The sequence below is a fragment of the Sturnus vulgaris genome, chromosome 10, assembly GCF_052056855.1.
Source record: "Sturnus vulgaris isolate bStuVul1 chromosome 10, bStuVul1.hap1, whole genome shotgun sequence".
NCBI classification, from domain to species: Eukaryota; Metazoa; Chordata; class Aves; order Passeriformes; family Sturnidae; genus Sturnus; species Sturnus vulgaris.
In genome coordinates this window covers 25,202,682-25,227,855 of record NC_142252.1, presented here as the reverse complement: position 1 = coordinate 25,227,855, position 25,174 = coordinate 25,202,682, and the positions used below count along the sequence as shown (strand labels likewise).

Below are 25,174 nucleotides of genomic sequence, written 5' to 3'. Positions count from 1 at the left end.
GAGCCGCGGGCGCAGCCGGCGCTGCCCGGCCCCGCCCGAGGAGGGCGCTCTCTCGCGTTCGCCCGCGCTCCGGCGCCGCCGCGCACTCGCCTCCGGCCGGGGCTGCGCGCGGCCGGGCGCGACCAACCCCCGGGGAGGGTGAAGGGGGGAACTCGGCGCGCGCCGCCATATCCCAACCGTCCCCCGCAGGCCGCGCTCCCCCGCCACCCCCGCGCCGCGCTGCGCTGCTTTGCGCCGGGCCGTGACGTCACCCGCCGGGGGCGTGGCCACGTCGCTCCCAGGGTGCAGCGCACAAGTTGAGCCCCATCTTGGGCGAGCGGAGCCGCGGCCCTACCGCGCTCCGGGAGCTGCGGGGCCGGCGCAGCGCAGCGGGTCCGCCCGCCCGCGGCCGCTGAGCGCCGCTCCCCGGGCCGCCGCGGCGCCGGCACCCCGCGCGCGGCGAGGGATTGCCCGTGGGGCGAGCCCGCGGGCCGGTTGCGAGCAGGATGCGCCTGGCGCTGGTCTCCAGGTAGAGCGCGGAGACAGCGGGGGGGGACACGGGGCCGCCTGGGCCTCGCCCGGCCAGCGCGGGGCCCCTCGCGCGGGGCGGGCCGCGGGCCCGCTGCTGCGGCCCGCAGGAAGCCGCGGGGCGCTCGGAGCGGCGGCAGGGAGGAGAAGGAGGCCCGGCCGCGGGAAGAGGGCTGCGGATAGGGAGGAAGAGGAGGAGCCCCGCCGCCCCCCGCCCGCCGCAGGAAGCCGCCGGAGGATGTACGGTAGCGCCGGGGGCCCGGCCGGCACGCCGTGACAGCCCGCCCCAGCACCCCGCTCGCCTCGCCACGGCCGGCCGAGCCCCTTCCTGCGGAGGAAACATGTCCAAGATGCCGGCCAAGAAGAAGAGCTGCTTCCAGATCACCAGCGTGACCACGGCGCAGGTGGCCAGCAGCATCACCGAGGACACCGAGAGCTTGGATGACCCGGATGAATCCCGCACCGAGGACGTGTCTTCTGAAATCTTTGATGTTTCCCGAGCCACCGACTACGGCCCCGAGGACGTCTGCGAGCGGAGCTCCTCCGAAGAGACTCTGAACAACGTGGGCGAGGCCGAAACTCCCAGCAGCGTCTCTCCCAATCTCCTTTTGGACGGGCAGCTTGCTGTGGCTGCTGCTGGGGTGGCTGCAGGCCCCAACGGGGGGGCTGTGCCCAAAAGTTCGGCTGTGCCCCTGCCAGCTGTTGCCCCTGGCACTGCTGTGGGGGGAGGCAGCGGTGCTCAGGCTGCCCTGCCCTCCACGGGACCTTCTGCACCTGCTGCCCCCGGGGCCATGTCTCAGACGGCGGCTGCTGCGTGCAGCTCACGCTTCAGGGTGATCAAGCTGGACCACGGTACTGGGGAGCCCTACAGGCGAGGCCGATGGACGTGTATGGAGTACTATGACCGGGACTCGGACGGTGGTGCTGTTCTGGGCAGGACTGGAGATTGCATTAGGCACAGCAGCACCTTCGAACAGGCTGCTCAAGAGAGGGACAGTGGCCTCGGTGCCACAGGAGGTTCTGTTGTGATCTCGGCTGTGCCAGCGTCAGCCCATGGCCCCGATTCTATAGCTGACAGCTCCCTGGCTGCTGTGTCACAGCTGCTTCAGACAGAGAAAATGAACCAGTCCTCTCTACAGCAACCTAGTTTTGTCATTGGGCAACAGCAGCAGCCGCAACAGCCCGTAGGTGGGGCCGTGCCTCAGAGTACTGCTCAGCCTGTGTTTTCTGGGGCTTCGGGAGCAAGTCAGCAAATGATAGTGCCGCAGCAAGCACAGCCACAGGTAAATCCACAGGGTGTTTCACAGGCTGGACCCAACGGGAAAGGCATGGCACCTCCAAATGTGACAGTAGGGCAGTCAAGCATTCCTGTGGCCCAGCAGCAGGTGCAGCAGGCAAACATACCAGTGACTCAGCCTCAACAATTTGCTTATTCTCAGTCCCAGATTCCACCAGTGCATCTACTGCCGACGCAGCCTCCTGGGCAGGCTGAATACATGCAGCACATGACAATTATGCAGTCTCAAGGAGCTATTCAGCAGGCTACTACAAGCTCTGCTCCGAGTACTGTGGCCTCCAGCCTTCCTGTGGGGCAGGTGACGGGCCAGAGCGCGTCACCCGTGGGCGCAGCGGTGCTGGGGGTGTCAGCGCAGCCCGGCGAAGCGGCCGGACAGGGAGCGGGGCTGTTGCAGAGTGGCCAGGCACAGGGGAGCCAGCCTGCCATCCCTCAGCAGGGAGCTGTGGTGCAGCCAGGCCTCGGACATTCGGGGGTTGTGCAACAGAAATCTGTGACTCAGCATCCAATGGGGGGGAGCAGCCAAGTGTCGGGAATGCCCGCTGCTCCCCATGCTGTGCTCCCTGGAGTTCAGAGCGTGCCTGCGGCTGTGCCTGGTACAAGTGTGCCTAGTGTGTCCACCACCGCTTCTGTTACTATGCCAAACGTCCCTGTTACGCTGGTGCAGTCCCAGCTGACGAGCCACCCTTCTGTCAGCAGAAGCCCTGGCGCGGTCCAGTCCCAGCACGTCGCACACTCGATGATGCAAGGTGCGCCCAGTGCACCCGCCAGTCTGCCTCAGGCAAACCTCGGACAGTTTCAGACCCAGGCCCAGTCCTTAGCAGGCCAGATTGATGATACTAGAAGAAAATCGGAACCCCTACCTCAGCCACCACTTTCTCTTATAGCTGAAAATAAACCTCTTGTGAAGCCTCCCATTCCAGACACTCTAGCAAATCCTCTTCAGTTACCTGCAAGTACTCCAATGAACAGTCTTGCTAGCTCTGTTTTTGGCATATCCATTCCTGTTGATGGTGATGAAGACAGGTATGAATTATTTTATAATGACATAAAAAAGAACTGTATTTTAGGGGGGAAAAAAGTCAACTTTCAAGTTTTTGCCAAGTGTTTTTTGTGAATTCATATTTTCAGAAGGTCGTGCTGAGGTTCACCTGGACTATGTTTTTATTTTAAGGGTACAAACCATAGGAAAGTATTTAGACCAGTGGGGAGTTGTACTTATTTTTTGCAGGGTGTGAGAGCAATTACTTTTCTCACAAAATGAGGTATGAAGTATCTCAAAGCTGCTTAATGCACAAATAATATGACCTCTTCAAAATCAAAGACTGAAAGTTGTCTTTCTGTAGCCAGTGGCTCAGGATGTGGGAAGGGCTGTTCTCTCCTTTTTCCTGAATGCATTATAAAACGCTTCAATGACTGGGTTAAAATGATACTGTATTGCAGTGTTAAATCTGTGTGGTGCTATCTTAGTCAGGGCTTTTAACACAGAATCTTGATTTTTATCTTGCTGTGGAGTTAACAGTTTATGGTGTCAGTAAGGAAAGTACTTGGACTTAGGTGTGGATTTGTGTGCAAATCTGTATGTAGGGAAAGCTCTGCAGAGAATGGTCCTTTGTACTGAGAAAACAGACACTACTTGGGCAGAGATGTGGACACGGTGGGAAGTACGACCTTACAGTGAGATTTTTTTAATTGGGAAGTAATTTGGAGCTGTGAGTTGTAGCAGAGGGGTGTGGTGTGAGCAGACTCCTGAGAGGGGGTGGGTGTGTGGCTGCTGTTCCATAGACACGTCAGACTGCTCTGCAGGCCAAAACCACTCGATTGACTTCTCTGAGGGATAGAAGAATCAAGCAGTGTTTGAGCACTGAATTTTAAGTCCCAACATTTACTGGATTGCTGCAGTTTGGAGGAAGGGAATACATGTGTGATACTTGTTTTTAGAAACAGGCATCAGGCCATTACGAGCAGGTCTTGACTTTCTCTGCAAGTCTTCCCTCACCTTGAGACAGCACCAGACATTAAGGAAATATTTTCAGTGTTGCTTTGAGCATGTTTTAGTGAAGCAGCTGCGTCTGGGGTTGGGGTGCTGTGGATGTAGAGAGCCCCTCAAAGTCGTTGTTTGGGGAGTTCAGGCTGCAGGTTTAATGTGCTGGCTGGAGCCTTGGCTGATGCTGTGTCTGAGAAGGTAACTGCTGTGCTTTTCTGCAAGGAAAAGCTGTGCTCTGGAAACCTGTGCTGGTTCTGATTAAAGTGGTAAAGGACTGACAAGAATAAGTATAAAAGTTTAAAATTTACTTGCAGTTTGCCTACCTTAAGAGGATTGCTAACCTGGCTGACAAACTGCCTTGTGCAAATAAGGTTAGACTTCAAGCTGATGGGTTCTTTTCATAGCTCAGTGTTTTTTGAAAAGATGATTTGTCTGGTGTTTAATCATTCTCTTGATTCAGGAATCAGAAAGAAAGGAATGCATTTTGCATTTGTTTTCCATAGCTTCTAATACTTAGAAGTTGTGGTAATGAATATGATTATCTGTGGCAAGTGAATCATTTCTGTCTAAAGATAGAGAAAAACTTGTCCTGCTTATTCAAATTAGGGGCATCTAACTTTGTGTGGCACTCCAGTAAGTCAGTTCTTGGTGCTCTTACCAGAATTGTGATTTTTAAAGTTAGTTTTCTAGTTTAGTCCTTGAACTTGCCACCTTGCAGTGGTGCTTTACATGGCGTTCATGTCTAAAGAGGCTTTTTCAGACACTTTGCCGTGAGAATGATGGGTAAGAAATGGAAATGGGGTCTGAATGTGGTGTGCCCTTTTTGACAGGCCGTGCTGTGGTGTTCAGTAGAGAAACTGAATGTCTGGTTATCAGTGAAGGAGTGTCATTTGTCAGCTTCTGCACTGGGTGATAAAAGTGTGCAGTGTGCTGGGTTGTCAGAAAGCCAGGAGCACACGAATGGTGTGAGAGTCTTTCCCAGCTGGGAAGGTGATCCTGGTAAGCCATGAAAGCTTGCCTTGAATGGACCTAGACCTCACACATAACGTAGGAGATAGGCACAGTAGATCAAAGTTGATTCTTTGCTTCTCTCAAGCAGTAGCCTGACTTCCACTGGCTTCAGACAGAGAAAGGTGAGAATGAAAACCAAGCAGTTTGTTAAGGCTGTTTTACCACTTGGGTTTTATTTGCTTTACTCTCTGAGAAGGCTTTGTTGTAAAGCTGTCTCCTGTTTGTCTGCTGTTCTTTTCTTGCTCCTCCTATTTTCCTCTTTCCAGCCATCTAAATTGTGCCACTACTCCCATGAACTTTGCCCAGCTGCCTTATCCACTGGAATCAGTGGTGAAATAGTTAATGAAGACCTTCAAGTGTCATTAATAGGCTGGGGGTTGACACTGATAAAGCTATTAAGGCGCAAAGGGAGCTGATACATCATGAGTCATGGTTTGTGCTGGCAGGTCCAGGAAGTCAGCACACAGCTCAGTTCAGAGAGGTTACTTGGTGGTCATAGAAGCTATAAATCTGCAGAAGGCATTTTTCTCTTTGTTTTTCTTACTGTGAATGTGTAACATCCCCAGAAAGGGGGCTCTGTATGTAGGCAGGTATCTCCTGGCACCTTCAGTTCTACTTCAGTCTTTGCACGTACTTGAAGCTTCACAGACTTATGTAGATCATTCTCCTGTAGTCATCTTCTAAAGCAGTGACTCATCAAGGAGTAGTGTACAGCCCTCAATAGCCTGGATTTATCTGGAAAGTCGCCCACCATTCTGAATATGAAGAGGAACTGTTTGAAAGGTAAAATAGTTAAGATGGAAATAATTTGAAAGCAGCATGTCAGCAATACAATAAACATAATGTAAAAAGTTGGTCAGTTCATGTATTTCTGAAAAAAGGTTTTTAGTATTAGTCCTATCTTTTATAGTCTACTGTTTTGAATCAAACAACATCTAAGGCTATCAGGGGTGGAGATGATCTAATCTCATATATAAAGAGGACTATGTTTATAGGTTACTTTCTTCTAAGGCATTGCCCAAAGACTTTTAATTTCCTGTTCCCATAGCCCAGTACACTTTGACAGTAGTCTATAAAAAACTCTGGTTTCTTGCATTGACCTGATGAATAGTGAAGAATCAATTAATTGGAAAGTCTTGTCTGGGGGAGGAAGAAAGGGTGGATAGGTAGTCCAAAAGAATGAAAAAGAAAAAACCCTTTGGTGTGTCACACCTTCCTTGAAAAGCAAAGCCAGTATTTCAGTTGATGTGTCCAAATTGCTAAGCTCTTAAAAAGGAAAAATTGTTGTGTGAAAGTTATGAAATATTTACAGTATAACACAGTATTATTTTCTTTTCCTCTTTAAATGTGGCTGCAAATAAAGTGAACTGCAGCAGTGTTAAAGGATGGAGGAACTAGTACTGAGGCAGTGTGGTATTGCTGCCTCAAACAGAGAGCTTGAAAAATACTAATTGTGTAAAAACATAATTAGGACTAGGTCTCAAAATTGCTCTGACTCTTCTTTTGTTGGACTTCAGCACTAGTACTAATTACTTTGGAGGGAGGGCAGTTAGAGTACCTGAGAGGATTTTGGTACCCGTGTGTGTCAGGTTCTCTGCTTACCCGTATGCCCATGTATACACAGATTTGTAATTGACAAGCAGAATATTTCATCTGGCTTAATAACTTTATTTTGGCTCTTGGGGAAAAAGAAATATGTTGCTTCTGTTAAAAGAATGTTACTGAGAAAGCTTGTTCAAACCTCCTACATGTTTGGCAGACTTCTGGGGTAAAATATTACTAGGGCTGTTGGAAAAGGAGCAGAGTATAGATCATTTTCCAGAGATAACTGACCGGCTTGAACTGTTCCGGCTGTATTCCAGGAACACTAATGAATGGCTGCAATTGTGAGCTGTCAGCCCTGGCAGCTGAGCTGCTGAGAACCCGATTGTGCAGGGCTCTCTGCAGCCTGTCTCAGCTCAGCTAAATCACACGTTTGTGTGGAGCACTCACTGCTGGGGGAACTGTGCTCTTGAGACCATGTTCATCGTGTAAGGACAAAACTGGCCATGGGATCACTTAAGTGTTGCCCTAGATGGATATTTTATTGTGCTCCTCAAGAAAAAGGTAAGTTTTCTGTAAATACATACCATTTCTGCAGATACATGATACTTGAATTGCGTTAGTTCTCACTTTTCTTCACCTTGCTCATAAACTTTGTAGAGGTTTCCTACAGCTGCAGACTTGTTCTCAGTTCTCCTGAAGGCCTGTGTTTGCCAGTGTGTGGAGGCAGGTGGGAGTGAAGCCTGGACAGCCTTTGCTTTGACAGACAGCTGGGAAACTGGGCTGGGACGCCTGGGGTGGCCTCTGCAGCTTAAGCTGCAAACGTTGGTTAATGCGGAGAAACTCCAGTTGGCTGTGTTCACTGCTTGCTGTAACAGAAATTACCAAAGGCAACTGCAGCACTGTGTGAGCTTCTGGGTGCTAGAAAGCTTTTTGGAGTAGTGCAAGATAGCTGAACAAAACTGGTTCCTTGTTTGACAGTACTGTTTGCCAGTTGAAACATTCAAATGCCTTTGTTACGGAGTCGTCAACACATTCTTAAAATTAATGAGGTACAAGTGTTTCAGATGAGAGAGTTATTAAAAGAAGGAAATAGGGAAAATAGTTGAAAGAAATTCACAGTTCAGTACTGTTCAGTTCGTTTTAAAGACTGCAGTGACCAGCCCTGACAGGAGAGGTTCTCTGTACCTCAGACTCCTCACGAGTGTTCTGCTCAGCTGCAGGGGGTTCGATTTTTCCTCGTCTATAGAAGAGTGCAAATGTTCCATGGCTGATTTCTGAATGCTGAAATTTCTGTATGGCAGAAATAACAGCATATGTTTTATGGAAGCTATTTTAAACTTCTTGTTAAAAGCTGAATATTGAAGTATTTGGATGTTTTGAGAAAGCAGGACTATGAAACTGCTCTCAGACTCCAGAAAGGCTGAAAGTTCTCTGAGGCTGCATTTTTATGGGAGGTGCTGATAATTTTTATGACTCCAGGTGACACTATAGTAAAGGGAAGTTGCTCCCTGTTACTGTACTGGATGTTTGAGTTATCAGCCTGTGGCATGTTGAGGCTGTATATTAGTTTTCCTGCTTTAAAGCTGGCAATTAGTTTCTCTTGCTCAGGAGAAGTGCACACCTTGTTTGTGCTTTATGTGTCAGCAATGATTCCTTAAGAAACTTCTGTGAGACTCCTCCTGCTGAAGTACATCTGGATGGTTCTGTTCAATAAATCTAGATTGTCAGGCACAGGTGTCTGCTTTTATTCCTATATTTGACAAAGTATAAAGATAGAAGTATTTATAGTAACTGCTAAAGCCACTGTCTTCTGAGAAGATTCTCCAGACGTAAGAGGTCACTTGAAGTGCAGAGTAAGGTTGTACTCTCATTCCTCTTGAAAATTATTCTATCTTTAAACTTCACACTTCATAAATACAAATGTGTATTAAGTGCCAGGAAATCTTTGCCTTATGGGATAACCTATTTTTACTCAGGCAGGGCAGGTGAATTACTTGGCCATGTGAAGGACAGCTGGATGCTTGTCTTCATTTTCTTTGTCAAGCAAAGCAAAATTAGTCCAAGAGTGTACATATCTGTTCTCCCTTTGAAGCTGTGGAGGATGCATTTGGGTTGTGACAGCTTGCTTGAGTGCTTTTGTCAGTGCAGAGAGAGGGTAGAAATATTAATGAGTGCCCTGGGGAGGTGTCAGCTGTGTGTGGCACACCCTGCAGGTTGCAGAGGCGCTGGGGTCTGGGCACAGCCCTGCAGGTGTGGCTGCCCTGCAGGAATCCCCTCCCTGCACCTGCTGGACTTTGCCTTGTGCAGCCCAGGGAGGGCAGAGTCCTGGCCCTGTGTCTGGGAGGGGATCCGTGTGGCACCTGGGTCAGGTGTGGATTGGATAGGATAGGAGGGGAGATTCTGCTTTCAGTGAAGTGTCTGAAGCTTCTGCACCCATCTCAAGCAGATTTAATATCCAATAAAGAATGGCGTGGTCAGAAATGAGGGTTAAAAAACCCTGCTTGCTTCTCCATCGAGTTACTTCAGCTGTTTTTGTAGGGGTGGAGATGGGAACTCCTGGGAATGTCTCCTATGTAGAACACTCTTTGGTGGGTGCAAGGCCTCTAAATACCTTGACCAACCCTACAAATGCATTTTTAAAAATACTTTTTCTGTAAACCAAGTGGTGAGCACTCACTGACAGCACAGGCTGGCCTGAAACTTGAGTGGTAGAGACTTTGTAAATGGTGTAGGAAGGCAGACAGATTTATAATATACTGTGTAAATAACCATGCCATACATGGCCTAGGGTCTTATATCTTTCTTTAAAGCTAAGTGTAATTTGAAACGATTGCTCATAGATGCATTCCTGACCATTATCACATGAGTAGGACAGGTGGGATTTGTCTGAGTCTGCTTGAAGCTATTTTATCCATTCTTTTTTCCTCCCACAGATACTGAAATATTTTGTTGTCAAAATACCAGGACCCATTTGTATTTATAGATTACCGAAATAGCTGAAAGTATTGTCACTGCAATTTAGTGGGAGAAAAAAAAAAAATCTCATTTTAGTGTGGTTTTATTTGGGGTTGAGTATTCAAGCTCTGTTCTGCTATGCAGGGCCACTTTCACCAGAAATCACAGGCAGCTTTACCTTCATCACCGTGTTTGAGAAAATCAGGTGTTGTGGGCATCACAGGCAGCAGGAGCCTGATCAATAACATGTTCATACATGCAAATACATGCCTTTTCTTTACCAGCCATTTGTATAAAAGTCAGTATTTTTGAGGAGATGTGCAGATTTTTGGATCTGTAGTGCAGTACTAGCAAATGTGGATCTTTTTCTTATTTGGCTCCCTCCTTTATCCCAGCGTATCAGGGCGTGCTGGGTAGGAGCACTGAGGTCTTGCTCTCTCTTTTTTTTTTTTTTTTTTTTTCCTCTCATTTACAGGAGACTGTCATTCATGGCATAGTGATATTCTTTAGTGATATCAGTAGATGCTGAAGGGCTCCATCCCATGTGAAGTGGAGTTCAAGGTGTTTGTTGAGACCATGGGTGTTATTTTCAAAAAGACATTCTTTGCTTTTGGGTTTTTTTTTTTTTTTTTTTTTTTTTTTTTTTTTTTAACTTGTCTCAGTTCATTCAAACGTGGATAATATTGGGGAGTTTTTCTGTGGCTTTTCCTGAAAGCTATTTGATAGAGGCAAGAATCCCTGACTAGATCAGGCAGACTTTCTGCATTGCTGTTATCAGCTTGTAATCGATAAGTTTCTCTCTGAAAATGTGATTTGCTGTAGATTTTTTTTTTTTGCCTGGAAGCCACGCTGTGCATCATGTGAACTGCTTAGTTCTCTATCCCCCCTCCAAGAGCTGAAGGTTGACTATATGCAGTGAGAAGACAAATGTTTAGTTGCAGAGACCTTACACTTGTTACATGCTTTGATTTAAGAAGTGCTCAGGTTAGTCCTCACACGGTTTGTGAGGTGCTGTAATTAACGTCCAGCCTGCACAGAAGAGCTGTGCTTCATTAGCAGGTGGTGTTAATTAACGTGCCTGGGCCAGGAGGAGCAGGAGCCTTGTGTACCTGGCTGGGACAGGTGTTGAGGATGGACAGGGTCATCTCTGGATCCTGGAAACCAAAGAGCTGTTGTGACTATAGGTGTGTGCAGCACTCCTGAGGCTTGGGGACCCAAGAGGACTGGACTCCAGAGTTTGGAGCTGCAGCTGTTGAAATGAGGAGTAAGAAGATACTTAGAAGATGGTTGTATTCTTTCTATGATTATATTAAATAGTCATTCTGGAATTCACTATTTGAGCTCTGCAGCAAAGCTCCTTCAGAAATAGTATATGGTTATTACCCAGTACAGTTAATAATGAAACATTCTAAATTTTTTTTTTTATTTATTAAAATTGCATAATTATGTAAAACAAGTAGCATTGGTAGGGGTTGAAAAATACTCCTGGTGTTGTTTTTAAATACTCAAGCCCACCCAGAGCAGGGGAAGGTTGATGCCAGTGTTTCAACAGAGCAGGCAAGTGATCAGTGAAATGCCTCTGCCAGACTTCATACTCTGTGTATTTGAGACCATTCTCTGCATTTCCTTTTCCTTAGAGACTTCCAGTCTAGTCACAGAAGGAAATTATTTGCCGAAATCTTCTTTGGAGAGCAAGGTGAAGAAGTATAGGCTACTGCTTTTGGTTTTTCCAGTGAAGATCAGTTCCCTGCAGTGTGCTTTCTCTATGCTATTACAGTATTTTTATTTTGTAGTAGCCTGTGAAATCCCTTTAAATCCATTCTGGTGTTTGGGAGCCACTGTCCCAAAAACTGTCAAAGGTTGGTCATTGAGTCAGCCTTTCCTCTTACCTACAGCTAGAATGCACCTAAAGCTGAGTGTTAAAGCTTTGAATTCTCGCTGGTCTTGTAGGGTACGTATAGCAAGTACAATGGCTTTAAGGAACTTCGTGAAGAGAATATGCAATTAAACACATCACTTCAGAGCTTGAGATGTTATCTTCCTTAATTTTGCATTGACTCCCCCACATTTCGTCCCTCAGTTTTCTCCTGAAAAGCTTTGTGCTCCAGTTACTGTTCTGTAGATTGAGTCTTACAAAAAAAAATGATTCAAAGTTGCAGCTGCTTTAAATAGAAGGTGCTAAAAATAAAGTGAAATATCTTTTAAAAGGAGAAGGATGGAGAAGGAATTCTGTTACTAGTGTAAACATCATCTCAAAATGCCATAAACTGTGCTGTGAGTTCCCTGATAAAGTGTGACCAAGTGATCATCAATCCCTCATCCAGACCCCAGATGAACCCTGCCAAGTGCTGTAATTTTGAGACCAGCTGTAATCAGTCCCCATTGCAGGTCACAGTCAGTACCCCAATAAACAACCTTTTTTGGGGGAGCACTGAGAACTACCTTAGGTTTGAAACAATTCTGGCTAAAGGTACATGCAGTCTTTTATAAACTTTTATTCATTTGTTGTCCTTTAGTGCACAAATACATCCGGGTATGGTGACAGTTCTCCTGAGCTCAGACTACATGCTTACCTTACTATCGGGTCTCTTACCTGATCAGTAGTAATTGTGGTGTTAAAAAAGGCTGAATATGTTTCTTTGCTGATTCCCTCTTCAAGGTATCTTTGAATCACTTCTTTTTCCAAGTGCTTGATTCAGTTCTGTGTCTGTAGCAGTAACACAGATGCACAAAGTTCTACAAGTGTGCTTCCTATGGTAAATGTGACCAAAGAACACTTTCTTTGGGCAAAATGCTCAGCTCCTCTATCTCTGTGCACAGGATGGGAACTGGAAGATTGCTGTTGACTTCTCCATCCTACTGATGCATGACTGCATAATTAATGACCTTACTTCTAGGATCAGGGTTATGAGAATAGGTAGGCATGTATCCTTCTGGAGAGCTGGTATCCCAACCTGGCCATGAAATTGAAACTAAGGGCTCAGGCTGAATAAAGCAAGATTTCAGTTACTCTCTGTACATTCTGTGTAGAGGTTTGACACCCTTGCAAGGCTTTTATTTTTTAAATTCTGTTTAGATTCTTTCCTGTGGAATTGCAGTCAGCTGCTCATGTTTTGTACTTGTGCAGCCAATTATTGCTGCCAGAGCTTACTGCTTTCCCCTTATCCTTATTGAATTGCACTCTTTTTATTTCAGACCATTGCTCCAGTTGGGCAAGATGTTCCTGAATTCTATTCCTGCTATCCAGAGTGCTTGCAGATCACCTGCAGGTGTAGAGATAGTCTGTACCCACTGGCCAAGTAGTGCAGTAAAGTGTCCCATAGCACACTTGGAGGAGACTCTGGAGAGCACTGAGGAGTGAATAAATGATCCTTCCACTGAGCCCTGGGGAGCCACGTGCACAGAGTAGCTGCCCCTGGTGGACTGGCTTTGTATGAGCTGAGCTCTTACCAACAAAAATGTCATGCAAAGTGGCATTAAAAGCTCAGCTCATTTTATGACATGGTCACATCTCCTGTGGCTTTCTAGATGAGACCCATTAATTGTTCTCAGAAGGAATTTTGGCTGTAGTGAGCTTCTCGTAAAGGTCACCCATGTGTGCTTGTGCTGTCTGGGTAATAAATACGTGCTTCTGTTCTTGTTTGGTTTTCCTTAGAGGTATTGAGCAGGGATTGTCTGACCTGTTGTTTTCATGTTCTCCAAAGGCAGATGCTTAGGCCATTTGAGTGTTTAGCATCATTCCTGTTCTCAAACCTAAAGAAAATAACTCAGTGAGGTTGAGAGAAAACTGTCTGAGGCAGTAGGAATTTTATATTTGGGGGAAAAAAATACTATATTTTTTAAATTCTATTTTTCGTGTGTTCTTCTTGTTGTTGCCCTCAATTGCTGAGGTTGGTCAGTAGTTTGAAGATTGAAACTTGTTCATGAGCAATGATGTTACTATTTCTTTCATAGGAGGTTGCAGGTAAAAAGGCATCTGTGTGGCAGCTGCTGTACATGGGGCTGATACCCAGTCCAAAGCCAGTGTCATTACTTGAACCAAAAGGCATTTATCTGTATACTTGATGATTTGCCAGCTTTCACAGGCATGGTTTCTAGCAAACAGAGGTGTCAAGGATGAAGTTTGTATTTGGCATATTGTGCTGAAGAATGGCATTGGGAGGATACACTTCCAACTGTGACCTGAGACTTGTGATGAGGCCTAAGCTCCCCTTTTGAAGGGAGAGCTGGATCTGCTGGGCAGTCAGAGAACTGAGTAAGTTCTTCCTCTTTAAATTTGGATCAAATTTTCTGCTGCATGAAAACTGTTCTTAGAAACCAGAGCATGGCAGTAAATTGTGAATATTGGCATTCATGAGCTTTTAAAGGACATAAATGCAGTATGTATTGTAGGAGTTGTTTATAGAGACATGGAGGCATTTTTGGCCACTTGAGACACACTTTGAATGTTTAAGTATACTAAGCTAGTTGTCTGTCATAGTCTGGGAATGAAATTCAGCCCGTGTACCCTTGGGGATGCCTGGTCTCTCTCACAGGAGATGGAAGAAGAGAAGTTCTGGGGTACCTTCTGTGGAAAGGCAGGTGGTTTTTTTTCTCTGGGTCAGCATCTGGGACATTCCTGTCCTGTCTGGCTCTGGGTTCCTCTGTGTCAATCTGCCAAGCCCTGGGACTGAGTCTTGACCTCAGAGCTGGCAGTCTGCCAGGGAGGAGGCACAGGCCATCTGCTTTTCTGGTCCAGGCTGTCCCTGCAGTCACTCAGGGCAGTGGCAGGGGGACTTGTGGGGCTCCAGCTGTGGCACAGCAGCAGCAGGCTAGGTTTGACTGCTCCTGTAAGCTGTTTACTCACTTTCTGCAAACAGAAAGGCATTTTTAGGCATTCTCTAACCTCTCACTGTTTTTTATGGTTAAACCAGATGCCTCAGCATGCTGAAACTCAGTCATGTTAGTTCAGATCTGCATGTGAGGCATCATTCATGCTGCCTCTGAGGATTTGCTTTTCCTGTTTAGGTACACACACCCCCATTAATTATTTTTAAAATATATAGCCATGGAGTAGAAAAGGTTCTCTTACTTGTGTGAAGTAATGCAAAAGCAATTTCAATAGTAGAGGTTACAAATGAGAATCTAATAAGGAAAGTTTTTCCATATCTTTTCAGATGCTTGCTTAAGAATAGTACAAAAATAGAGAGCATAGAGGGTATCCATATAAAAATAGACTATATGGGATACATGCTGTATGGTTATAAACCACTTTTTACACCTAGCAGTAGCAACACGGCTTTATATCCTACAAGTAAATTTGTCTCTGAAGTTTCTGTTACAGCCTCGTTCTGTGGCAGGGGCTGTGCATGCTCCTGACAGCTGCATGAGGACCGAGGGCCTGGGCCTTCCTTTCAGCACAGAGTGCTCTTGATCTGCAGATGCCAATTGTTCTCCACATGTGAGGTCCTATTACACAAATGTCCTTTAGCTATTGTGTTGCTCTTCCTGTAATTACTTGTTGAGTTGTGTGCAGTGCTTCTTAGGAAAATGTGGATGTCACCAGCATAGGAGGATGGTGTTTATCAGTTTCGATCAAGCAACTTCTGTAGCAGGTTTTAAAGCTGAATTCCAGGATCGCATGAATTTTTTTGAAGGGTACTGTGTTGAAGGTGGGAAAAAGAGTGACAGACACTTTAAACTCAGATACTTGCTGATCATTGCTGATACACAAATACCTGTATCCTTGCAAGATTTTTGGTATACACCTGCCATGAGAATTGAATTACTTCTGATTCTGTGATATTTTTGTTTTATGTGATTTTTACTATGCAGTAATTGTACTTCAGTTGAAATAAAGTAACTTGAAGACAGTTGTTTTTAGAAATATTCTTGCCATAAACTTAGAAAAGGGATTGATAATTATGCTTCCAATGTTGATATAATCTTCTCATTCTAAAAGGAATTTGAACTCACGCTTTCATTTCTGAAGATTTTTCAGCAGTGTTGTTGCATTTGTCTCTAGGGCTGGTATAGCTCTGCCCACGTGAGGATGAGCAGTGTGAGGAGGGAACTTTCTGAGCTGCAGGCACTGGCAGCAGAGAGCTTCATCCAGTGTGTGGTGTACAACAAACGCTCAGGGGACACTTTGGCCAAGTGAGATTTTCTGGTGGCACTGGCAGTGTAGCTGCCATGGCTGGAGGGCCAGGCTGCCCCGGGGCTCTGCTCTGCTCTTGGCATGTGTAAGGCTCTCACAAGGCTCCTGAGCTCTGCTCTGCATGGCCAGGGCCTCCACCTGCCCTTGCCCTGACACACCTCGGGCAGGGAACTGGGAAGGTGACTGAGAGGTGCTCACAAAGGTAGCTGACTTTCTGTTATTCATTCCTGGCTGGATCTGTGATCTGTCATAGTTTGAATGTGGCACATTGAGTTCCAGCTTCCAGGTCCCCTTGGAGGAATCATCTGCTTTGAGTAAAAAGCAGGGAGTTCAGTAGGATGGAAACACTGGGTACTGTATGCAGAGGTGGTTTGGGACATACCAAAAATGGGAAAGGTGTCTCTTGGGTTTAGGTATGTTTGGCATTAGGCTGGTGGTCAGCTAAGCTCTACAGCATTGCCAGCAGGACAGGAGATGTCTCACTGTTGGCCTTACAGTCTCATCTTTGTACAGGAGCAGCTTGATATAGCCTGAAAATCCATAGGGCTGGAGAATTACTATTTTGTTTTGGATCCTTGTGTCCTTAATGCAAACCCGCAGAAACAGTAAGGCCTTTCAGACATTGGTTGAACCTGTCTGGACAGCTAATTCACTTTGTAATGCTGGTTGAATTAAGAGAGTTGGTATTTTTGTTATGTACCCATGTTCAATATGTCTGTCTGATTCTTGGATCTCATAGGAATCCGTCAACTGCATTCTACCAAGCGTTCCATTTCAACAAGTTACAGGAGTCAAAGGCCACCTGGGATAGGTATGGATGCTTGAGTATGGAATGCATACATGCTGAGGTATGCATGAACTGCTTTGCTCTATGCAAGTTTCTCATTGTTTTTGTTTGCACAGAACTGCTGCCTGTGTTCAGAACTCCATACTGGGCTTCTGTAGTTTGAAGAGGTGAAAGTGATTGTGGAAGTGAAGTATTTGTTCTGAAACACAGAACTAAACTCTGAAATATGACATGACTTTTTTTCTTCCTCCTTCCATTATGCATGTATCATACGTGATGTGTAAGCTCAGAGTTTAATGCTAGTTAGCTCCTGGCTGACTTTTGCCAAAATATTTACAGTTTCCTTTTCCAAAAGAGGAAACTTTTTGGCATTGAGTCCTGTATCAGAAAACACATCATGAAATTATTACATTTAAACACAATTTTGGCAAAGTTAAGATATTTCTATCTTTAAACCAGGAAAATAAGCTTTTTGGCTTACTTTCATTCTGCTCAAGTAAAGCTGGATGGGGAACATAGGTGAACTGTGACAAGGACAAAGTCAATCTCCAAAGTTAGCATTGAACTCATGGTGAGAAACTGCAGTGAAGTGCAACAGAGTCTTATCTGGCTTGGATAGGACTTGAGAGAGGTGCATTACTAATTCATCACTAGCTGCAAACTGTTTCTTTCTTGTGCTTTAATGATTTTGAAGGATTTTTTTTTTGTCAGCATTAAGTCAAAGTCCTAGTGATGATGTGATTTAATGCCTTGTGCTGCTCTGGCTTGTCAAAACTTCTGCTTAACAAGCTGTGTAGAATGTAAATTTTGTTTGCCTGTTGAAGTATTGATAACCATTTCATCACTGTCCTGGCTGTATTTGACTTGAAAGGCTTCTCAACTTGCACAGCTCCACTGAATCCTTTAAAGTTTGCTTGGCACCAGTTTGTATGCTGCACAATGATGAAGGTTATAAGTAATGCTGAGTGTCCTGCTCTTTTTTAAAAAAATTATTTTGTATTGCTCGGGTGCTGGTGTTAAGCTCAGTTTCAAAGCACGTCTTCCTTTTTCAGCAGAAAGTTGGAAAAATTTATGTTTTTTGCTTTAAGCTCTGGATGATGCCGCTTCCCTGTATTTATGGAACAGAGTTGGTATTTAGGTTTCAAGGACTTTGTTATTTCACTGGAACAAACTTCAGGGCTTAGAATACAGATCTGGTTTGTAGACCAAAAGGTCACTTTGTGGTCTAGCCTTTAGCTGTTTCTCTATTTTCATGCCTCAAAATAAGTCTTAAGATGAGGAAGCTAATTAGAAAAGCTCTGAAATCAAATAATGAATTATTAAGATGGAGGCTTCACAAATCTGACGTTTATGTATCATGCCTGAAGCAAGTGCTGGAAATGTGGGATATAGAAGAACATTAAATTCAGGTAGAAGAATGTCAATGGTTGCCTCTAAAATAACCTTGCATCTTTGCCAGTGAACACTTTGTGGTAAAAACAAGCATTTGTGAGAACACAGAATGAAATTCATCAGGATTGATGCATGTTTTGAACTTATAATCCTTCAAATTCCAAAGTCTTTGACAAGATTTTGCATTTATACCCCGGCTACTGGATTTTAAGGTCACATTAGGCAGCTTTCCTTCACTGGAAGACTGAAACTGAGAAGCCTTCAGCTATAAACTTGCAGTAGAAGCTCGTGGGGGAATGCCAGGGGCATCAGTGAGAGTGCAGCTGGTTGTGGGAGCTTGCAGGATGGAGCTGGGCAGGAGCAGGAACATAGTCTGGGGCTTCCTTTTGTCATCTCTGGTTTGGGAAAGAAAAATCCCTGCTGTGGAAACACTGCAGAGCACCAGCACCTTGAGTCTGCTGGCTGTGGACTCTGAATTTCATTTTGCAGCTCTTTCAGAAGGACTTTGTGAACCTGAGGGGCTTGATTTAGGAGACTTCGGTGTAAACAGAAAATATTTCTGTGTAATTCTGGTATTTTTTCTAACAAATATGGATTATTCCCCTGTGAGTAGCAGTCTCTGGGGACCTGCTGAAGTCAGCAGAGCTAGCCACATGATGCTGCAATACAGAGCAAGAGATTGCTGAATTGCTCCAGTGAATAGAAACTCTTATTTTTCACTAACACGCTGTGGCAGGAAGAGTGAGCTGTGCTGGTGACTCTCAAACCAGTAAGGTTTAGTGAGATCCTGGTTGTTACTGACTCATTAGCAGGGATATTTTCTTGCACGGTGCTCACGTAGGTGCTGCTGATGGCACAATCTCATGTTGGTCTTTTCAACTGGTGTGGTTTAAGAAGGGGAATAGTGGCTTCTTGGCATGCTCTGTGAGTCTGGGCACAGTGAAGGTGCTGTAGCAGCTTTAGTGACACATTTTATGTGTGTAGAAAGGCCCGTGCTGGGCTCTCCAGGAGCTGCAGCTCGGTGTCTGCTGCCCCTCCACTCAGTCCTGGCTGGAGCTGCAGCCTGCCCAGCCTGGCAGCACTGCCCTGGGCACCTGCCAGCCCAGGTGCATGGCACTGGCTGTTATCAAGTGTGGCAGGCATGGCAGTGAGGTGATAAGAGCAGTGTGGCAGCACTGAGAGCAGAAAGTGGCCACTAGCAAGCAGTGGGCTCCAAGAGACTCAGGAAAGCGAGGCCATGGCAAGCACAGGAGCTTCCAGGCAAGAGCTGCACAGAAGGAGCTGCTGTCCATTCATCCCAGTCACATCTGTCCTTGCCTCAAACCCCTCCAGCCCCATGCTGGGTGCAGAAAGGGCTGTCTTGGTTTAGTCCTGCCAGCACTGAGCCCCACACAGCCACTCACTCTGCTTCCTCTCCTCCAGAAGAGGAAAAGTGAGAGAATAAAGAGAGTTTAATAGGTAAAGCAAAAGCCACAGAGATTTTTTTTAAACCATTGAAATGAAGATTTCTCTGACAAAATGGGGTTTTATCTACCTAGTGTTTAAGATAGGAAAATATTGGGTTTACCATCCATCTCTGGGAATGACAAAGTGTGCTTGGGGGGTCTGTGGTGTTTTTGCTGACTGTAGATCCTGGTGTGTGCCTTATGGGCTTCAATGTGAACTTGATGTATCAATATAACATCTCTTTGGGTAGAGCCTTCATTGACATGACTTAACTGGGAAATCCCTGACAAAATGAAGTCTTCCCTGTTCAGTATATCTGTTTGTGGGCTGCAGAAGCTCAGTGTGGGCTGGGGGGTTTGCTGTTAAAAACAAATACTACCTGCCTAAAGCACCCCTTCATCTGCCCTGTGCTACTCGATGTGGATTTTTTTTTCAGTTTTGACAATAATTGTCAGACTTCTGTAGCTCTTGGAGCAATCAGTAATTGGTCTTTTTTTACAAGAGCTAAATGGTGTCTTTCCTCTTTTAATTCCAGGATTTGCAAATTGAGGCATTGGCTCTACAGTGGATGGTGCACTCACAGAATGTATCAGACTGTCTCCCCATTCAGTCATCCAAAAAGATTTATTTAAGACATATTTTGAGTTTCTTCCTGACCTTTTCCTAAGGACTGAATTGTGTTTATAAATGTCGTTCTGCAGCCATGGGATAAAATATTTTTATGCAAACTGGAATTTGATGTGAAGAGTTTAGGATTTGAGAAAAGTACAAAATTTTAAGATTTGGCAGCACATTTGGAGTTTCCCGTGACAGTAGCTGTCACTGGAGAACTCTGCTCATGAATGTCCCACAGGAGCTGCTTGGTGTTGGGAGCACTGTCAGATGAATAAAGAACAAAATCATGTGGGAATTGTGCTGCCATAACATCTAACTCCCTTCTGCTTTTAGAGAGTGACATGAAGTACAGTCAGCTGTTTGTATCCTGGTGGCAGACTGGGGCACTCTGTCAGTGTGGAGCTTCTCCCGGGTGGGTGAGAGGGGTCAGTGTGGTCCCGGCCCTGCCTGCTGCAGGTGGGAGAGGTGCTGGGATGTGTGCAGGGCTGCACTGCAGGCTCAGCATTTCAGTGTCAGCACAGCTGCTCTGGGGAGGAGGGCAGCAGGAAGGCGGCAGGGAAATGTTCAGAGCTCCTTGGAGCTCTCAGCACCACTGGGGTGCTGTCAGGCGTGGGCTGTGTGCTACAGCACTGGTGTCCTTGGCTCATGGCAGCCACACTGGCAGGGAGGGACAATTCCTCCAGCCACCCGCGGGCAGAGGGGAGCTCAGAGCTCACGCAGGAGAGGTGCTGCCTCTGCAGTGCAGCTCCTGGGGAGGCTGCCTGGGCTTCTCATGGAGCTGCTTGAATGCCTTTACTTGGAGTGATGTAGTGGGGTTTATTTTGTTAAATGAACACATTACAAAATAGCTGAAGCAGGGATAGAAGAACAAAGTTCCAATCTCAAGTTTGGCTAGATGGGTATTGACAGAAGTTGTACAGTTGTGCTGCAAAGCTGGGGAGGTAGATCCCACTGCCAAGTGTGGTGCTTGCTTTAATTGTCCTCCTCTTGTTGTTACCTCAGCAGAGCTGCCTCGTCTGACCTGTAGAGTGGTGTCCATGAAGGGCTGTGAGAGGACATGGACTCTTGGGGATTTTGTGGTTCACGAACACAGATTCTTCTGACAGTGCCAGAGGAGTCTAATGCACATTAATTCAACAGGGAAAGGAATACTTCCCTTGGCATGACTTATAAATAGCTTTTATTCTGAGGAGATTTACCATAGGTAGGGTTTGAAAGAGGTTTAGAAGACTGTAGGAGACTGGGACTTCTGAAATGGATGTTCAGCACTTTTGGTTTGGGTTTTAAGATTGGTTCAGTAGAAATAGAGGCTCAGTTCCTCCCTCAGTCTGCAAACCTGATGCCCTCAGCTTGTACAAGCCCAGTGCTGGTACTGGCAGTTCTGTGGGAGCCCTGAAAATTAACTTCTCTGACCAGTATCACTGTTGAGGAGCTGAGCTGTGTTTCACATCTGGGACTAGTACTGCTGAGCACATTGCCATACTCTTTGTAAAAAGCCTTGAGTGGGTTTTTTTTTATTAACACTTGGTTTGGGTGAGTTGCACAGTTGCAGAGGGGCGAGTTTTCCAGCGTGACTGCAGCCCCTGCGTTTCCCGTTGTTCGCTGTGCTGCCCGTGGCTGCGCTGTGCTGATAGGCACGTCCATGGCTGGCAGCGTTATCAGCGGCTGTCACAGCCCAGGAACTTCCATCTGTGTCACACCAGGGCTGGCTGGGAAAAGGGACCCCTGAGAGCCGGGCTGGAGGCTGATGTGGAGGGGCTGCAGCCCTGCGTGCCCTGGGGAGAGCTCCAGCTCCTGTGTGAGCAGAGAAGCCAGAGTTGGGGGACAGCAGGAGCCCCGTTCTGCTGCCATCCCAGCTGCAGAGCTGCGAGGGGGCACTGGCCCGTGTGCCCGGGCACGCTGTGTGCCTGGCCCTGAGGCTCTATGCAAACTCACCCAGCTGTTAAGGGCTGGATTTCCATCACACAGCGTTCAGAGGTGCAGTTTGGGATCTTGTTGGCACAGTCAATACTCTTCCTCACAGGGTGCTGAGGTGTGCTGGTGGCATTCTGCAACAAGGCTGGCCCTGGCTGTGACCCTGCCAGCTGTCGGCCGGCAGCCAGGGAGAATTCGCAGGGGGCTGGGAAGTGGCCACAGGGCTCAAGGCCGTGCCTGGCCCTCCTCTGGTTGATGCCACCGGCTGCAGGGGCAGTGCTGAGCCAGGAGCTCCTTACCTGGAAGGTGGACTCAAGTGAATCCAGAGAAACAAGTATTCTAACAGGAATTTTTCTTCATTGCTTTATAAAAACAGTTTGGAAGAAATAATGCTAGTAGTAAGAATCCCGTGAATTCTTCTTCTCCTCAGTGAAGAAAGCTGGAAAATGAGGCCAGGAATCAAAGCAGTTGATTTAATGTTTATGCTAATGCATTTTTACGGTTATGGGTGTCATAAACCCAGTATGAAAAGGTATAAACTGAAGGGGCAATGTTTCTTGTGAGTCACAATTGTACTGGGCAGCTGGGTGGGGGGGACAGGGGCACCCCCCTGTGAGTATATACTGAATTCTTGACTCTAAGCTTCAGCCTTCCAGTGACAGCATGCTCCAGGAGTCCTGCAGGTGCACAGTGTTACCTGAGTGATACAATTACACTCACAGAGTTTTCTCGTTGTATTTACAGTGCGTCTGGTGCGAGTGTTGTTGCCATTGACAATAAAATAGAACAGGCAATGGTAAGTAAAATATAAGTTGTTTTTTCTAATAAGATTGATGTGGTTTGTCACTGAGCATAAGTTTCCTGCTGTGTTGTGTTTCTGTGAGGCTGTGATATCCCTCCAGGTGGGTCAGACTGAGAACATCAATTGAAAAAAGGATTTTCTGTATCAACTGTGAACGACCACAAACCACTGTTGCTTTTACTGTTGGCTCAGAAATGTTTTTCAGTTAATTTTCTTACAAACTGCTGTGAACAAGATGATTGAACTTGAAGGAGTGCTGAAAATAAAATGCATATTTCAGTCTGTTATTCTAGCCACGATTTTCTGAAGGGTCAGGTATGCCATCCTTAGCATGCTGCTCAGTTTCAGTTAGAGCTGTTGGATTTCTGTTTTCTTGTCGATTTGGTTCTCATACACCTCAGTGACTGGGCCTGTCACCACACACCCATTCCCCCAGGTCACAGCATCAGAGCTGGTGCTTTCCTTGTGCAGAGCTGGGGCCTCATTCTCATCCTTGGCTCCCAGGTCACTGAAGTGAGCAGAGTGCTGGAGACAAAGCTTTTGGTATCAGGCCCACTTCACAAAAGGGCCGGGTGATTTGTGCTCTAAGGCTGATTTAGTCACAGAGTTTTGGTGACGAGTGCTTTGTTTTTGCAGGCTCGCTGCAGTGGAAGCAGTAGCAGTAAGTGCAGGGGCTGGGGTGAAGGAAGCTGCTCCTTGCCGTGGTGTAACTGTCCGCTTGTTCTTCGCAGGATCTAGTGAAAAGCCATTTGATGTATGCAGTGAGAGAAGAAGTGGAAGTCCTGAAGGAACAAATAAAAGAATTAGTTGAAAGAAACTCTTTACTTGAACGAGAAAATGCACTGTTGAAGTCGCTGTCCAACAGCGATCAGCTGTCGCAGCTGTCGAGCCAGCAGGCCCCCAGCAGCTCCTCGCAGGCGCAGCCGCCGCAGCCCAACGTGTCGTCGGCGTGAGCCCGTGCCCAGAGCCAGCAGCCGTGCTTCTCTTGTGTGTTTGGCCTTCTCAGTATTAGACAATCACCCTCGCAGAGCTGTCCCTGCTGTGGCTGCATGCCGGAGGTGTCCCAGCTCCTCGCTGCTCACGGGAGGGGCCGCAGGAGCCCCGGGGCCTGCCCTGGGCTCTCACAGCTCTCGAGGTTCCCTCTGCTCCTGGGCTGCTTTGAGCCTTGCTGTCTGGTAAGGAGCAACAATTCCTCTTCAGAGCCACTGTTCTTTTCATATAAGTAACATTTGCCTATGTTAGTTTCATTTATTTGTTTTATTTATTACAGGGCTGCTATTTTCATAATGTACATGAACAATGTCACAGAACTTTTGAATTTTTTTTTTTTAAAATAAATGTCTGTATGGGTAAAATGATAGATGGGATTGCGTTAATAGATACAATGTCTAGGCAATAATTGAACAAAGAATCCTGGCATATTTCTAACACTAATGGCAATTGACCTTTGGTATTTATTTACGGTAGTAAAGATCCAGCTTGAATGTAAATTTTGTATAGAGTGTAAGTATGAAGACCATAGTGCATCTGTACAGGTAGTCACCAGTCCTTGTGATATAATAAATAAGTGATGGGCTATTTTGATGAAGAAAACTTTGCTCATTTCTGTTTCTACTTTCTAATAGAGAGAAAGGGGCCATGATTCCTCTGCTTTTTGACATTTCGTTTTTGGTTTGGTTTTTTTGGGTGGGAATAAAAAGCTGTGAAATTGTTCAACCTACTTTGTAACCAAAGAAGCAAAGCTGTATAATTGAGTTGGTTGTTGGTTTTTCCTTTTTTTTTTTTTTTTTTTTATTTTATAATGCACATTCTTTATGTATTTTTTATTTAGTGTTTTCTCATTCACAACTTTCTTTGCTGTCTCGCATGATCTGCATGACCTGTAATCTTTGAACCACTTCCGTACCTCATGTTTTTATCCAGCACTCTTAGTGTAATATGTACTAGTCTGTGAACAATGTCAATAAAGAGAAAGAACAGCTGGTGTTGGTGGAGCTAAGCTAGTGTGCTAGGCACTAGTTGTTAAAACAAATAAATGAAGTGAGCCATCTTTTGTTCATTTAAAATGGTGTTTTGAATTTCGTATGCAGAAAACGTTTTGTTACATTGCAGATTTAATGTATTTAATAAATGCAACATGCAGATTAAATGCAGTGTATACTGAGTATTTAAATTAAAAATGTACATTTCATAAATACAGTTTCAAGAAAGACCATCATTTGTGTAAACTAATGCGGTGTGTCAAATTGATGTACAAATATATATATATATTTTAACACATTTTCTGAAATTAAACCAGTTTTGTTGAATTTTTTGGCTGTAGATGTTGTTGCAGTATGATTAAATTCAGTAGCTCTTTTCTGAACAAAATGGAGAAAAGTAGTGTCAGTGAGACAGTGCCAGGGTTACCTCTCCTGCAACAGACTGGTTTCTTCTCTTCTGGGAGAAGCATCTTGTGATGCTTCAGTGGCTGCCTCAGGGGTTTGATAGCTCTAAATAAACTCCTGGGCCTGCTGAGTCACTTCTGTGATTGTCGGCTTCAGTACCTGAGCCCTGAGCACGTCTAGCTCTGCTCAGGTTTGTGTCTAAGGTAAAACAAGAAACGCTGGAAACGGAAGCTTTGGTGTCTTCAGATCTCAAGGAAGCGTCCATGTCCCAGAAACTGAGAAGCATCCCCTCCTCCTGGTAAGCATCAGTTCAGCACAGTTCAAACAAACCATGTGCTGTGTGCTTATTAAAAAGTTCTCACTGAAGTAACACCGAAATGATCTTTCCATTAGGTG

At 45.8% G+C, this 25,174-nt stretch overlaps 1 protein-coding gene across 6 annotated transcripts; it reads left to right on the top strand.

Annotated features, from left to right (window-relative positions):
• Positions 1 to 293: 293 nt before the first annotated feature.
• Positions 294 to 24,700, top strand: TSC22D2 (TSC22 domain family member 2). Of its 6 annotated transcripts, XR_015805825.1 has the most exons (5): positions 294 to 2,827; positions 16,175 to 16,283; positions 19,596 to 21,652; positions 22,334 to 22,385; positions 23,123 to 23,209. XR_015805825.1 is itself a non-coding variant. In XM_014886140.2 (4 exons), exons 1-3 carry the CDS (start codon positions 849 to 851, stop codon positions 22,361 to 22,363), a joined length of 2,118 nt encoding a protein of 705 aa, XP_014741626.1. In that variant the 5' UTR covers positions 295 to 848; the 3' UTR covers positions 22,364 to 22,385; positions 23,123 to 23,262. The 6 variants fall into 6 exon arrangements, 3 of the variants coding, with proteins under 3 accessions (XP_014741626.1, XP_014741625.1, XP_014741624.1); XR_015805826.1 differs by lacking the exons at positions 16,175 to 16,283; positions 19,596 to 21,652 and adding an exon at positions 6,662 to 6,905 and having other exon boundaries at positions 23,123 to 23,208; XR_015805827.1 differs by lacking the exons at positions 19,596 to 21,652; positions 23,123 to 23,209 and adding an exon at positions 6,662 to 6,905 and having other exon boundaries at positions 16,175 to 16,246.
• Positions 24,701 to 25,174: the final 474 nt, after the last annotated feature.